Below are 17,681 nucleotides of genomic sequence, written 5' to 3' on the forward strand. Positions count from 1 at the left end.
AAATCTTCGAAGTCTCGGTTTGGATCATGGATGCACTCTTCCTCCATGTTTTTGAAGTTTCTCAATTCATGTTTTCTTAATTGAGACGCATACCTTTTTATTGTTTCTTTGAAAGTTTTAATTGTGCTCATCATGTCTGTTAAACATTTATTCTATCCTTGTAGATTTAGGTTGTTAAGTTTTTGCAGTATTGTTGTATTAAGTATTGTTTAAAATTCTAAACTTTTTTTTTAGGTGATCAAGTTTTTTATTTGAATTCATTACTACTACAATACCCAGTTTCAGGATTATATGCATTTTAAATTTTACAAAAAATGACACATAAAAACCTAAATAAATGAAGCAATATTAATTTCATTGTGTTTGAGTCTTCGAATTTGATTGTTTTAATGCCAGGCACAATCTTAGAAACTTAAATTCTTGTATTCAATGCAATCTCAATATGGCTTCTATATTTGGATTTTCTTACCATGTAACATGGCTGTCTTTCACAGCTATGTTGCAAAAGACTAGACTGTTTGATAAGCTTAATGTATGACGAGCTCGTTTTGATAATTCTGATGTTTTTCTCTATATATACAAAATTTATTGAAGGGTAGACATTTAAATTTTTATTTTATGGTGTTAAGTAATTTATTTTCTAAATTCTGTTAGACTCATACTGGCACGGAGTTATGGAAATGTAGTAATTGTAAACCTTCCAATTTTTAAATTGTCTTCATTTAAAAAGTCACCTAAGAAGAGGACCAAATTTATTATTTTCAAACAAAGGTTATAAATTTGTTTCATTACACATAATAAATACACTGAAGTGACAAAAGTCATGGGATAGCAATATGCAAATATACAGATGGCAGTAGTATTGCGTAGAAAATGTATAAATGCGAAGTGCTTTGGCAGAGCTTTCATTTGCGTTCAAGTTATTCATGTGAAGAGGCTTTGACGTGATTATGGCCGCACGACGAGAATTAACAGACTTTGAACGTGGAATGGTAGTTGGAGCTAGACGCATGGGTCATTCCATTTCAGATATCGTCAGGGAATTCAACATTCCGAGATCCACAGTGTGACGAGAGTATCTAATTTCAGGCACAACATCCCACCATGGACAGTGCAGTGGCCGACCACCTGCATATAACGGCCGAGACCAGCGACGTCTGTGCAGAGTTGTCATTGTTCACAGACAAGCAACACTGCATCAAATAACCACAGAAATCAATGTGGGACGTACGAGGAACGTGTCTGATAAAATTTTTCTTCCTTGTATATGCCAGCAGAAGACCGACTCGAGTGCCTTTACTGACAGCACGACATCGCCTGCAGCGACTCTCGTGGGCATATCAGTTGGTAAGAGCTGATGGTAGGGTTCGAGTGTGGCGCAGACCCCATGAACCCAAATTGTCAACAAGGCACTGTTCAAGCTGCTGGTGGTTCCATAATGGTCTGGGCTGTTTTTACATGGCATGGAGTCGATCCTCTGGTGCAACTGAACCGATCATTGACTGGAAATGGATACTTTCAGCTACTTGGAGATCCCGACAAAATATTAGGAGGTATCCCATGACTTTTGTCACTTCAGTGTATATCTTCTGCATAAACATGTAGGATTTGTTCAAAATTTTATGAAATTTTGTTCCAAATTGTTAGGTTAAAAAAAAGAAGCAATAACTTGCTACACAGTTAAAGCAATCTCGACCATGTTTTTTTTCTCTGGGTAACTGCATTACTTTAATGTGAAATTAAAGTGCAATATGTTGGGTACTCATTTCATCGCCAAAATTTTAAATTTAGACTGAAGTGGCTGAAGTTTCACGTAGTTCATCGTTTTTCAACTCTTAAAAATACTTTGTAAATGTGTAGATGCATTTTTTTATCCATGCAAAAGCTATGACTGTTTGGATGTAATTACTTCCAAAATGTAGTTCACAATCCTTTTCATTTTATGTACTATCTGTAGAAATATTACACTTTTTTCAATCATGTATTTATTAATGCAATTATTAAATGTATATTCTGTATTTTCTGTTTCCTTGGAGGTATTTGCAGAAGAGTAAAATCTCTTCAGTGCTGTTATACACAAACTTTATAAATACTAGTAAAACATTTTAGACCTGTGAAATTAATTGCAAAGTTTATGTTGGTTAATTAGTTTTGTCTCTATATTAGTGGAAAGACAGGTAATGTGGCATTAAATGGTGTTATTAGGTAACTGTAATTAAAATAAGTTTTTTTAGCAGATTTTTCAATGATGCAGGACACTAAGCTTAGTAAGCATCTCCATTACATGCATTGTGGTGACTCATATGGTAGGAAGCTTCAATTGTCATTTCATTTTAAGTTTCAGCACTTATCATCATATGAAGTTGAGATTTTTCCAAGGAATTGCCTCTTGAAGAAATTGTTTAAATTTTCTTTTCTTTGTAATGGGTGCTCTGTTGAAGACACAATTTAAATAATTCACCATATTTTTGTTTTGGCACATTTTCCTGCGACACCTGGTTTGGGTCAATATTCCATGTGTTCTTTCAGTTTCTTAAATTGGCTGCTGTTTCATGTGTATTGTAGATTACTCTGTTTTGCATATAGTAATTTAGCAGCCATTGTGAAATGACTTATATATCCAGTTATCAATTGTATGCTGACCTGCCTCATCCTCTTCATCATGCAGTTTCGTAATGAAGTATTTCTCATTATAACTTGTGAGGCATCCATCTATTTACATAAAAATCTGTCATAATATTGTAGCGAGTACATTTCCTTGTATGAAGTAAAGGAAGTATTGGAATCACAACAAATTTCAGGTATACTTCAATGGAAATATCCATTTTGACAGTTTCTGAATCCATTTGGATGATTTTCTTTTGGCGTAATGTCTGCATGTGCAGATGCAGTCAGTTTTTATGGATTCCAAGTAAAGAATCTGGCTGCATGTCATTGCAAATGAAATGTATGGTAGATACAGTAAAATAAATGTAAACTAAATTTATTTTAGCCAGTTTTCCACTCTCTTGTGTATCCTCCACGTTTATGACAAAATGTATAGCAGATTATATGTATTTAAAGTAAATTTGGATATCTGTTAATTTTACCTTAAACTAAATAATTATATCAAAAATCTGACTGACAAAATTAACAAGTAGCAATTTATAATAAATATTTTGCTACTAATACTTTACTTCTAAGAATTATTTTTTAAAGTTGTATATAATGTATATATTAGTTTAGTCATCTCTTAAATTCATCACATTGTATAACAAAAAATTGCAATGCATCAAAGCATTTTTATTTTTGGCTTAGTAACAAAAGAGTAACAAGTATATAAAATTCATAATACACACACTAAAATGAAATATAAAAAAAAGGACACATAAAGGCATTCCTTTTCAACTGAGTAGTTTATAAACTCAAACATGATGAAAAAATATTGAATTAAAGATCAATATATTATCTATGAACAATCAATTACACAAGTAAACAGAACAGTTGTATGGCAAGAAATACAACACAGTTACTATCAGTAAAAATGACGTTGAAGGAAATTTTAACTACTTAATTCTGATCAGAATAATTTAGTTTTTTACATTAGAAAATAAAAGGATGAAATGGGCATTTGCTTCATTAAATTATCATTAGCAATTAAAAATTTCTGAAATACAAATTGTGTCCTACACTTAAAATAACAAAATTATCTGTAGTGGGTCATTTTACCTCCATGGTTTTACAGAAAAATTATATATATGTCATCAGTACCATGCCAATAACAAAATCACTTAAAAAAATGTTTAGAAGCTGTAAAATTTAAAAATTCAGGATAAAAAACTAAAAATTTTTACCCAACAATCCTCTAATCTAATAATTCAAGAAATGCAGATTTTCAGTTTAGATGTGGTACTGGCAATTCAGTCCGTTTTCTAACACTATGAAAAAAATATTATTTTAAATAAAAAGCCATTTTATTACTAACTAAATCAATTAATATGCTTTCTATTAATATGTTTAATTTCATTGTTTTTACACTTTTTAATTGAACTAATTTATATTGCAAAACAGTATTGTGCATTTCTCTTAGGAATGATTTCCAGCATCTAAAATTAAGTGTATATTTAGTAAAAACTACACTTTGAACACAAAATATATAAATATTCACTTAGTACATGCCATCAAATAGTGGTTGTTCTTTGAAACCTCTGAGATCTGGTCGTACTTTTACCCATAATTTGGAAGCATTTGGACTTCTTGATGAAGATGCACTGCTACTAGATGTAGATTGTTCATGCAAATTTTCCTTAATATTCAAAACTTTTCCACCATGAACACAGCTGTTACAAAAGCGCACTGTTCTATGCTTGCATTTAGGTAAAGCATAAAAGCGTTTCTGTTCCATATATTCATTTAGAGAGTCTCCAGGCTCTAGTAATAAGAGAACTGAGATTGGTACAGGACTATCCGAGTTTAAGTCTTCCCACAGATTACTTTTCATTACGGCATGGTAGAATTGCCTACGGCATCGTTGAAAGGATAAATAATCACTGGAACAGTGTGAATTAACACACTCAGGTGGCATCATAATTCGATAAAGCTCTTTAGGATTCATCATATTTGAACCTAAGTTTAAAACTATTTCTGAAACCTTTTCATTGTTCAATATATTTGTCAACTGATTGAAGAACTCATCAAACTTAATAATTGTTTCAATGAACTTCTGTTTTGTTCTTTCTTCTCCACTAGTTGGTTTGAGTGCAATAGCCTTAAAAAAAAAAAAAAAAAAAAAAAAAAAAAAAAAAAAAAAAAAGGTGTTATTATTTCATCTTTTATTTTATTTGCACAATATACAAAACAAACTGTATCACAAGCACATATATGTAAGATAAAAATACGTGAAACAATTTTAAATTTAATTTGCAATAACTCTTTATTTCTCCTTTCCGTTCTAAAAAGAGAACTGCTTGTAACAAATGCTTTCAGCCACATCATATCAAAATTAATTATGAAACTGGAAATCTGATGAACGCAATTAATGAAGATGTCAATATTTCTTCTACATATACCTGTAAACACTAATCCCTTCTTGATCTACCATCATGCATCCAACAAAATATCAAATGCACAATAGAATATATAAATCATGGCAAAGTACATGAGAGTCTGCTTTTAAAAGGTGTACTGTCTGTTCTGTTTTTACATGAAGTATATATTCCTGAAGAAAACATGTTAAAAATATTTCATGCAAAGAATTATCTATGGAAGAAAATAAATGTGTTTCAGTTATGTATTTAAAAAATCAGAAAAAGTAATTTAAAACATGATCTGAAAATATTAAGCTTGGTTTTTATTTCAGCATAACACATGTGTAGTGAAAAATGAATTAAAATAAATTTGTGTTTGAAAAAATATTTTACTCATTTTCACTATCTGACAATTCTTTCTGTGATCTTTTGAGAAGAATCAGCACAGGTTTCCTTGGTAGCTTATGTTTAATTGATTTTACAAGTGAATTCAGCTATTAATTGTTCTGTTCTTGATATGGCTAGGTTATTATATAACATTCTGTAAGAGGATGTCAACAACTTCAGTTTGCATAAAAACTCCCCAATGTGTTCCCTATTAGGGTCATGTTGGACAAAATGATTACCAGATTTTCTGGCCAGGACGGTTATTCTACGCTACGAGAGTCGACAGCAAGTTGTGGGCCGCCAGATGTCGCTGCTAGTAAAAAACAGGTCTGCCCGACATCCTACATTCTCTGAGTACGGAAGTTGTCGAAAGCGCGTGAAAAAGTGTTGCCGCGTCGGTCAATCAGGGTTGTTCAGTTGACGTACTAAGTAGACAATGGCTTTGTATGTGTTTTCGCTGCTGATTTTTTCATATTTAAACGAAGAATACGGTCGTAGGTCTCTGAATCGGTGGCGAATTTATAGAAAATATATTGATGCTTTGGCTCTGCCAAAAGATGTTTTCATTGCGTATTTCAGATTGCCAAAATTTTATAGTTATTTTAATTTGCGATGAATTGAGAGAGTATTTGGAGCCACATTCAGAAAACAAGAACGCAATTTCTACTGAAAGAAAAGTTATACTATTCCAGGAATTATAGATATAAATTGTAATTGTATGCTTTAAAAATGTAGAAGATAATAAGTTTATCAAGCACATAAACTTTCTTTATTTAACACAAATATAGACATCCGATAAGCTTCTACGCGATTTATGTACAGCAAGAATTACGTTTACTTTAAAATCTAACAGTTGAATACCTTACCAATAATACTGTGAACACAAAAAGGAATGTCGTTCATTATTACGCGAAATTCACACTACTGTAAAATAAAAATTTAAAAAAAAAATTATAAAACTATAAAATAACTTTAATATATTTTTCAGTAGCTGTACTACTACTAATGTGATACTTTCAAAAATAAGTTTTAGCCCAGAGGGGCTATTAATTTCGTTTTGCCATTTTGTGGCGTTTCACTTTTCAAATCGTTGCCACCAAGTATTATCCACTCTATTATATTTAAAGAAATTAAATAATGAGGAATCTGCAGAATGTATGAATGTTTCTCGCACAGTGATAAAACAACGCTACCTAGAGCCATGAAATTCTGAATAACGTAATCCTTCATCCTAATAGTATAGGCATCCGGAGGCCCAAATTTGGAACTGAGAATTTGTTTTATTACCTATTTCATATTTTGTAAAGCATTTATGAGTTTTTGATTAAGAAACCCAACGATTTCAAAGCGAGCAATGGCAACATTGTACAGAAAAAAAAACATTTTCATCTCTAGCGCGGGAGATTATGCAACGGAAATTCTAAAGATATGCTTTTTTTAAATTATATGATATTGCTGTTGAATTGAATATTATGGTTTAAGTGCGAAAAACATGATATTTAATAAATAAAGATAACACGCAAAACGTTAAATAATGGCCCTTTGGAAGTAATATAAAATCTGAAGGCTTTCAGATTTATTTATTTATTTATTTATTTATTATTATTTTTGTGTGTAATTTTATTACGTTTTAAAACTGGTTTCTAAGTGAGGACTTTCTAAGGGAAACTGGCTCGTATACAAGTTACACATGTGGAAAGCCACAAAAACGCCGGCTAGCTCGTTCCCGGGATTCAAACCTCGGACCAAACTACCTGCGTTCAGCGACTCTACCGCTCGGCAGCTGGTGGGCTTGTTAGTAGAATTACACTGCATTATTATTGTATTATGCTATAAAGTAACAATGCTATAAGACTGAGGGTTTGTTCATGGAATAGTACTTTTGTAACCTATTATAGTATTAAAAAATCATTGTTTCTTTGCAAATTTAACAACAACAGCAACAACAACAAAAAAAAAAAAAAAAAAAAAAAAAAGTACTGTTCATAGCATTCTCATTTTTATATTGTAAAAGAAATATCATTATTATTAGTTTTCTATTTAAAATGTGTCGAAACGCTGGTTTGACGCTGGAGACCTACACTGATTATTTTTACTTTAGTACTTACACTGTGAAAATATTACTATCTTTTAATTATTTTCACAGAATAAAATCTTTTGAGAAGGAAGAATATTTAAACTGAGCAGTTCTTATATATATAAAAAATTCAAGTAACAGCAATGTAATATTAAAAAAAAGGTGTTAGTAATTGTGTGACAAAAATTGCAAAACGAATTAATCACACATACAGGATAGATTAGTTTGATTTTGGTTATATATTTTATATTAAAAAAATATTTTCTTTCATGTTAAATATAGAATAAATTATTTAAAATAAAGCATTTTGATTCGTGTGTGATAGTTGAATGCAGCAGCAATCGACCATACTGTAATAGCGAATGAATTTTATTTCTTTTCCTGAAAGAAATAATTTTCATAGTAAAAGAAAATAAAAAAAAGGGAAGAAATATTAAGAAAGAAATATTTTCTTTCTAATTTATTATGTAAAGAAATATTTTTCCAATAGTAACTGTAAAATAAATTGCAGGGAAACAGTTTTAAACATGGAGGGGAAAAAAAAAAAAAAAAAAAAAAAAAAAAAAAAAAAAACTTAGTTTGCTATTAGATTGTAATGCAAATTAATCATATTATAAATTTAAATGATTAAAATTGTTTATTTCTAAAAGGATTTGAAGTAAGCTTAATTCATTTACTTTTATCTATTTAACCATTGCTTTCGTGGTATCCCATATCACTCTTTATTTCTTAGCTCTAAATTCCTGCGTTAAGTTTCCCCTTAAAAAACGGAATTTTCCTTCACATAACACAGCAGCATATTCCGCTGCGTGTTGGTCATAATACTGTTTTGTGCAATTTTTTTCGAACTACAAATGCAGCGTATGAGTTAGTGAAATAATAGGAGAATATTCCTAGAACTTCAGCCAGCGCGTGCTATAAATTTCGTCACTCGTCTGTACTGCGATTGGTCTAAAGCTCCTTGAAGCCTTGTCCCCTTTCAGTAAAGTTAAATGAACCCACCCGCCCACCAACTGAGGACCACAGAATGGCTTTCTCCGATAAGTTGTTGATGGCTGTCCATACCGGTTTCTTTGAGTCAATATTGTTCACTTAAGTTGTAGACAGATCCAGTGATCATAGAATAGGCGTCCAGTTCCTGTTGAAGAGATGTAAAGGAATAGAAATGTAACCCATACGGCACAAAGAGATTTTGTTTTTTTCCTGGATTTGTCTTCACATACCATAGTGTTTTAATAGCAATTATCTAATTAATTTTGTTATTTGGTAGTAGTTATTAATTTTATTGGAATATAAATTTAATTAAAAATCTAATTGAATATTAATATATTTTACATGAGAGCAACATCATAAATAATTCAGTAATCATGCATTATAAAGCAAAATAACACCACTTTGGTGTTACATTGAAATCATGTTGTTACAAAACTTGGCAGTTTGGTATAATTGGAGTCGTATAATCGAAATATGGAAAGACATTGGCATGTCACTTCAGAAAAAGTCCTGTTTTGTGTCAAAATACCTATATTAGAACAATGTTGTATATAAATCAATTACATATCCTAAGTCGTGCTTTTGGTGTGGTGTAGTGGTGTATTCAATTATGGCAAAGCACACTAGGGCTATCTGCCTAAGGGGAGGGATGCCTTTCGTGGAGGACTTTCTAAGGGAAACTGGCTCGTATACACGTTACACATGGGGAAAACCACGAAAACGCCCATGCAGCCAGCCCGTTCGCGGGGAGACATGAAAAATGCAAGTTGAATTTCGTCAATCAGCCCAGTAGAACGGGAGTTGCAGAACTGTTCTTTTGGGGGGGGGGGCGCAGTATATGTTGTCATAGAAAACATATTCTGCAGTGCTATATAAATTACTGTACTGTAACTTGAAAATATGTATTTATTGACATCATTGGGGTATCCACCCGATCCTCATTATCTATTAAATATTCTCACTGCAGACATAATATAAATAAAAATTAATATTTTTTTTATTTCAGGACCAGATCTGTGTACTACTTTTCAGGAGCTGGTCTCTGTTCTTCCTCTGCACTTCTCCAAAACCTTCTTAGGGTTGCCGCATTTATCGGCTGCAATGCAGGCACAGTGCTTGTTCATTGGCATTATCACCACATATTCCCATCTTTTTTTGGTGAAAAATTTCTGTGCGTTGAGCTGTCGCAAATGGAAACAAAAAATGCCTGATAATGTCACAGCCAACTGTACTTGTTGCTTTGGTAAAACTAGTGGTCAATTCGGATATTGTAGCAAAATCTTTGTCCAAAGCGTGTATCACTTGGTGAAATGATACTGCCCTTATTACTTCCTTCTGATGACATTTCTTGCTCTTCAGAAACAAATACTTGTGCATCAGATTCCAATGTAGCACACACAACATTATCTGCACTAACAAACTGCACAGAACTAACACCAGGATTTACAACATGTTTCGTTGAATATACCACTCGTCAGGTGAAGTGATATCATTGTCATCATCTAACTGATTAACAGGATTAGCATATTTATATTTCCATGTTCACTATATGTGTTTGATTTTCAGAATGGGATGATAACTTTTATTGCATCAAGCAAACTCCAAGCTGGCATTTCCATCTCTTTTTCAGCAGCACAACACAAGTCGTTTACGGTAAAACCTCTTCATAAGAGCAATGAAGCCTTAATGATCCAAAGTATGCATTTGGGGAGGAAAAGTGAATCTTTACAATGGTTAAGTTGAAAAACTTTGAAAATTTGTGTTAAATAAAAAAAAAATCAAATAACACAATTGGGAGAAAAAAAAAAAAAAATTCATAATTAGTGCTAATCAAAATTAACACTAACTGATTAAACTTCCTATAAGATCCTTTACATCATTGCTGGGGACTAACATTTTGTTCATGTTAATTGAATATTTGCCTTAAGTGAGTTCAAGTTAAAGGAGGATTACTGTAATTAATACAGTGTCATAATAATTAACGTTTTTTTTAATCCCTTTTATGACGATGCAATGAAAAAAGGACCAATAAATCTACTTAGTGCAGATTTTTAATTAACTATTGATGAAAATTATGATATGAAAATAGAAAATTATATTAATCTGTAGATAATCATAATGTCAGAGAAGATACCTCACCAAGAGATACTTATAAAAAACAAATCTGTATCTGTAAAACAACCTTAACTCATTGGAAATTACAGCAAGTATATAAGTGGCATGGAACTTCTGAACAATTTAATCGCACAGTTTGAAGTACAAATGAAAGGCATGAAACAGTGGTGGCCTGGGATTTTTATGAATTGTATTGATGTAACTAAATCAAATTCATGGAAGTTTTATAAGACTGCTGAAGAACCCCAAAATTGCCAGCTAGATTTTCCAAGTGTTGTATAGGCATGGCTGAAAACAAGGGAAGAGAGAATATTCTGAAAATTAACAACCTTCATCTTCATATACTCATAGTGCTAGAAGAACATTTTTCTTTCAGAATCTACCATTGAGCAAAATGATAGCAGAAATCACATTATCAAGAAAAAAAAAAAAAAAAAAAAAATTGCAAAGACTTTGCTAATGTGCCTTTGTATAGCAAACTTCCAAAGATTTTGATGCATCCCTAAAATAATGAGTTTTGACTGATGTTATATGCTTTCACAACATTTTGTATCTTTATTAAAATAATAAATATTTTGGTTAGAGTAGACTGAAGGGTACCCCTTGTATTATCGAGAAGTTGTTGTTTCGTCTATCGCCAAGTTGTTTCATTTTTGGTAACTTAACTTTAAGTATTTGAATATTCCGTAAATATACTTTTACCAAGAATTGAGTGCTCTTTTGACATTTTAAGTGAAAATATATTGATGTGTACATGGACAAAGTCAAGGGAGTGCACAATGCCAAGTTTGTGCTATTTCTCTGATTTTTTTTTTTTATGTGAAAATAGATCAATGTGTACATGGATACAGAATTTGTGCAATTCTTTGACTTGTTATTTTGTCTTTGTGTAGTGACGATTTTTGGTGTTAAAATCACTGCTACACAAAGCCAAAATAACAAGAAAAAAGAACTACACAAACTTGGCATCCATGTACCGCCAAAAATTGCCAATTTTTGCCAAAGGGGTATCCGTAAATATACTTTTACCGATATTCTTCTCTTAATTAGACGTTAACAAGTCAAAAAGATGACTTTTGTTAATTTCCTTCAAATGAAAGGTAATGCAGTTATTAATGTGTTAATGGAAATAAAAATAAGGTTAATCTATATTTTAGGGTGCCCCTTGTCTTATTGCCAAGTTGTTTCATTTATGGTAACCTGAGTGTTTTACAATGTTATGGAAACCCTATTATGACGTGACTGGTTGTAATGCATGATTGTGGCGATTTTGACTATAGGAAAAATATTTGTAAGGGCTTATTTATGTACTAGGATGTTGATTAGAAAGTATGTTGCTTACTTTGTGTTTTACACCGTAAAATGCTTGCTAGTGGTACAATTTACCTGAAGTTTCTGTACGGTTTGGAAAGAATGGAAAAGAAAACATTGGTTGACTGGTGTGTAAATAAAGATTTAAATGGCTTCGTTCACTTCTCAGTAAATAACGCAATGAGATTTAAGGATTTTAAAACCAGAGCTCATATCAACACTATGGAAGGATTGGATTGGATTGGATTATTGTAATTTGGCACAAAACCTTTCAAGGTTATCTGCGCCAGACAAATGGTAACAATGCAATTAGTCATTTGTAAAAACTTTCCAGCTTGGGTAAAAAGAGACAGATTACAATCTATGATAAAAGCTGATATCTTTTAGAAACAGGTTAAAGTCTTTTATAAAAGCCAATATCTTTTAAAAACAGAAACAAATTACAATGATGTGTTTTTCCAATTAAATTTCCTAAGTCCAGTTCTGAACAATTAAAATGTTTTTGGTGAAAATAATTAAAACTCTGGCATTCAACCAAGATGTGATGGACTGTCAGATCTGCATTGCAGTTTGGGCAGCTGGGATTCTCTTCTCCCTTCAGAAGATACTCATGGGTCAGGCGATAATGACCAATTCTCAGTCGAGTCAAGAGGACATCCTCCCTTCTATTAGCCATACATGGCCAGTATCCAATGGTGGGTTTTACATTTCTCAGCTTGTTATATACTTTGTCATCCCATTGCTTCTGCCATTTGCTGAGAATTTTGCTTTTGATAAACCCTTTGATATCTGCTAGTGGAATCTGAAGATTGTACATTGTGTTTGCAGTTTTAGCTGCAATATCCACCAGTTCATTCCCCTTTATGGCAACGTGTCCAGGGATCCACGAATAAAGAATCTGGTATCCCCGAATTTTTAAAGAATGATTCAACTTCAGGATTCTGGTTGCAACTGGGTGAGTACATTGAGCGTGATTTTCCAATGACATTAAGGCACTCATGGAATCTGTGTAGATAATAAACTTCACTCTGGAAGGTATGTGTAATAAAAAGGGATTTTTGAAAGAAATGTTACTGACAGTCTGTCAGTATAGATGATATTTTTTATTTTTACTTTTGTAAATTTATGTTGCAGTATTCAGATTTTAGTTTAGATAATTTTAAATAGTTTTGGGATGCTGTTAAGGAATTCTGTGTGTCACACATATGGAAGAAACAGAAATTTTTAAATAAGGTAGGTCAATATTTCTTTTTTGTACTGCATAGATTAGATAACGTGTATACATATTCTTATGTTATTTCCTTGTTTGATTTAAAATGCAGTTTATTGAGATTATATATTTTTTGTTTTAATTATGTTTTATTGCATAATGTTTTGGATGCTATTTTACTGGGGAGGGTGTTGGGCATAAACAGGAATGGCGGCAAAAAATTGCGAAGGGGTTCCCTGAAATATATTTTTAGCAAAAATAATATAAACTCAGACTTCAAATAAGTAAAATCTTGAAATCTTTGCATCACCATAATTGCAAAAAATACATAATTGAAAAGTCAGTGTGGGCTGCACAAAATTCCTTCAGGGTTTGCATGTGGCCCACCAATTTAAGACCACTGTGCTATAGTATTTGCCAATAAACCGTTTGTGGTAAAAAACTGTCATCAAATTTTGAAGAAATGGAGGAAGCACATAAGAAAAATTTCAGGAATTGAAACTGAAAGCTTAATGGATGATCAGATATTCAACTGTGAGGAATCGGGCCTTAATTACAAAATGCTATCTAGTAAGAATCCTGGAGCCAGAACTAAAGCAGCAGCCTCAGGTTAGAATTGTAATAAGTGAAGGTTGACAATTTTAGTATCCAGTAATGCTACAATAAACCTCAAAATGGACCTACTGTATATTCCGTGTATAAGCTGAGAATTTTTGGAACTTTTTCTAGAGCTAAATTACAGGGGTCGGCTTATACATTGATCCACTAATTCCAAAAGAATGTAGGCATTTTTCTGTTAGCTGAATGCGAAAGATAATACCAAACTTTTCTACTTTATGGAAATTTTATCTTTATTTAATGGGAAAAAATTCATTTTAAATAAAAATAATAATTTTTTTTACATTTAGTTCCAGGAAAAGTTGATTAAAATATGGCTTTTAAAAATGAGTCATTTTATTTTTGAAGGTGTTTATAATGCTGGTTTGTTGGATTGTCACAAAAACAAAAGATCTGACAACATTAGTGAAACTGCTACCAAACTTTCTCCATTCTCGAACTTCATTTACAAGGAAATGCTCAGCAGCTATACTGAAGTTAGAATTTTCAGCAAATGCGATCACCTGTAGTCTGAAATTTGCTACACAAGCATTTCTTTTCCTGCTCATCTTCAAAACAAAAAATAAAATGGCACAGGGAATAAGACTAGCACAGATCGTAATTAAGACAGCAAATAAATAAAAAAAATGTGCTAGATTAAGACAAGGTTACCATGGTTTTTAACCATCTTCATTGGAATATGATGTTTTAATTTTTAAATTTAACTGGAAAATATTCTGCTCGTTAATTTGCCCTGGCTACATGTTTGAACGTTACAGGATCACCCCCATTACACACCATTTTTTTACATATAGTTTTTGAATTTTGGGTAAATTTTTGAAGGGAAAAAACACCCTTTTCATTTATACATGGAATATATATTTCAAAATTCATGGTTGTAATGACTGGCAAGTCCCAAATGTTTTAAACCAATTTCAAGTATATGAATAATCAGTATAATTTTGAAAGACTGGTACTTTAATTTAAATTTATTCCTTCAATGGAGAAGTTTTTGAAAGAAAATAATATATCGAGAAACCTATTTTGTTGCAAGATAATGCTCCAATGCATCCTGATGCAGAGGAGCTTTAAGATGGTAACATTAATGCAATGTTTCTGCCTACCCAATACAATTGCTATATATCACCTTATGGATCAAGGTGTTTTGAAAGCTATAAAAAGGAACTATCGCAGAAAGCTACTGTTCACAGTGATAGCAAAACTGAAAAAGGATAAAACATAAAACACAATTGAAAACTGAAACACATCAATGTAAAGAAGCTGCTTATTGGGCTACACAGGCCTGGGCTGACATAAGGGCTACAACAATTGTCAAATTATAGAAGCTGCTGCTAGGCGATATGAAAAGTTGAAAATGGAAAGCACAGATGAAACCGAAGAAACCATTTTACCTCCAGTACAATGCATTCCTAGATGTGGAGCAGCATCTTTGCATAACAAACCAAAGAATTGTACTAACTCAGTATCTGACCTATTTTCACTGAAAAAAAATCACAGAATTGCACAAATTTGGCACACACTCCCTTTACATTGTCCATGTACACATCGATATGCGCCATAACCAAAATCATTCTCGCCAAGGCTTTACTAGGATCCAACCCATTTTTGAATCTGGTCTTGATAACAGAAGGGTACCAGATTTTTTTCAGACATCCCAAGACTGAAGTTTTGAAGACAGCAAATAAATAAAAAAAATGTGCTAGATTAAGACAATGTTACCATGGTTTTTAACCATCTTCATTGGAATAGTACTATATTTAACATAAATTCATTTTTTTTCAGTTAATTTTCCCTGCTTTGTTATAGAAACATGATTAGGAAGCTTGCAAGATATTTCATTCATAATCAGATTTATATATTCATTTTGTAAAATTATTAATTAGTTAGAGGTTAAAAAGCTTTTTCTTAACATCTCTCTATTATCTGACACTTTTGCTTATCCAAATGATCTGGCTGGCCATTTATGCTGGTTAATCGACTGTCTTGTATATTTAAATAACAAAAAGAAGTACTGGTTATTAGGTATTTTCATATGTTGACATTATTAGCTGGACTATGAAAATAAATTATATCTATAATTAAAACTAATTTGCAACACTCTCACTGGATTTTACTAGTTTTCTACATAAATGTACAGTTATACACTCACATAAATTTCAACCTATCTTTTTCTACATTAAAACTGAATACTAGGAAAAAATATTTAAGAAAAAAAAAAAAAAAAAAAAAAGATTTAGCAAAATACATTCCTGCAAAAATTTTTAGTCCTTATAATGAAATATAGCAGTGCCTTAGAATTATTAAATATGTTTATTAGAAAATACAACATATTCCAAAATACCACATTTAATAAAGATTATATTGTTTACATGTGCTACAAACAACAATATTTCTTAGTTTATTATCTGTGTGTTACATAATAAATATATAATTAGTCTCAAAATAATTTTTTGTATACTAACAAGCTATTGCATTCACAACTTCTGTTTAAAAGCAATCTTGCTTTAGAAAAATATATTGACCACACAATTTGCATTTTTTCTGAACTTTTCCCACAGCCAGCAGTTGAAAAGCACCAAATAATAGACATATCTATTTATTATTATTATACGTCATATAATTTTAGAAGTTAAGGAAAACTGTTTAAACTTATATCCCATACTCTACATAATGCAATCAATCATGTATAATTTTATGGTTAATTTCATTAATTCTAAATTCATATAGTAGAAAAATACACCTTTAATAACAGAACACATCAAATGTAATTTTTCTTATACAACTAAAAAAGTAGTGTTAACGCATTACAAACCTTATTATCGGTAACATTTATGAAATAGCTTGTAATGATTTTTCATAAAAATTATATATAAAAAGCGATATAATTTTTTAAGAACATGAACTAAACTAGTCATAATGACATGATTCATGTTCAGTTAATTAATCTGATAACAATATTTTGAAAGTATATCTCTGTCTTTCTCTATATATATCAAAAACTACTTACTTGGCATTCGCGTTCTCCGTCATCTGGCTCGTCATAATACACAGGAAAATTATCGATAGTCAATATTCTTTTCTCGATAGCAGTTCTCTTTTCATGAGCCTTTACCAAGTTTTTCAACTGATCTAGAGGTAAAGGAAATTGTCCTCGGCAAAACAGAATGTGTTTGAGACAGTCGACCACTACAGCACAAATAGTGGATCTGGATACGGGGCCAGAAAAACTAACAGAACAATCATGCATATTTGCGATTAGAATATTATTAAGCATATAATTATTTAATAAAATAAGTAACCACAGAAAAGCGTTTTATGGAAAATTCCACGTGCATATGATATTCATCATACAATAACAAGAAACTTCTTTGACAATTCTACGATCAAATACGAACACGATCTTTGAATTGAATAAACCACCATAATGCAAGTAGAAGTGACAGTAGTAATAAAAGGTGAGCTTTGCGTAAAGAATCTTTGGGCATTCTTATAGCGCAAACGTAAATTACCCCCTTCGCATATTCGCAGGATTAAGTACATTTTTCCATTTTTAGAATCACATTTTAAATTTATAAAATACAAAATTAAAAAAAAATTACAAAATTTATTAAGTCCAAGATTATTAGCTACTTTAATCATTTGACTCTGCGTAGCTCTTAGCTACATCTTGTGTATTATAACATATAATTTTTTTAATAATAATGGGAAACTAAGGATATATTTACCAAAATTCGTGGCTCTAATGCAAAGCGAAATCTAAATAACAATAAAAGTCAATTAATACGAATATCAAGCATTCATAAAATAGAAATGATTAAAAAATATTTTAATTAACCAACCAAGGTCATGAAAATCAGATAAACATACAATAAAAAATGGGGTACATTTATTACTTTACATAAAATTTTATTATCTTTCTCCGAAGAATATATCCTCTTTTTCCGTATTTTTAGGTATTCAGTAT

At 31.4% G+C, this 17,681-nt stretch overlaps 1 protein-coding gene across 1 annotated transcript; it reads right to left on the bottom strand.

Annotated features, from left to right (window-relative positions):
- Nucleotides 1-4,086: 4,086 nt before the first annotated feature.
- Nucleotides 4,087-17,148, bottom strand: LOC118191035 (MAD2L1-binding protein-like). Its single transcript, XM_035361821.2, has 2 exons — nucleotides 16,725-17,148; nucleotides 4,087-4,747 (listed from the first exon to the last, which is right to left on the bottom strand). Exons 1-2 carry the CDS (start codon nucleotides 16,989-16,991, stop codon nucleotides 4,148-4,150), a joined length of 867 nt encoding a protein of 288 aa, XP_035217712.1. The 5' UTR covers nucleotides 16,992-17,148; the 3' UTR covers nucleotides 4,087-4,147.
- Nucleotides 17,149-17,681: the final 533 nt, after the last annotated feature.

Source organism: Stegodyphus dumicola, chromosome 1 (assembly GCF_044657685.1).
Source record: "Stegodyphus dumicola isolate Sdum_Otavi_A_Nest chromosome 1, ASM4465768v1".
NCBI lineage: Eukaryota > Metazoa > Arthropoda > Arachnida > Araneae > Eresidae > Stegodyphus > Stegodyphus dumicola.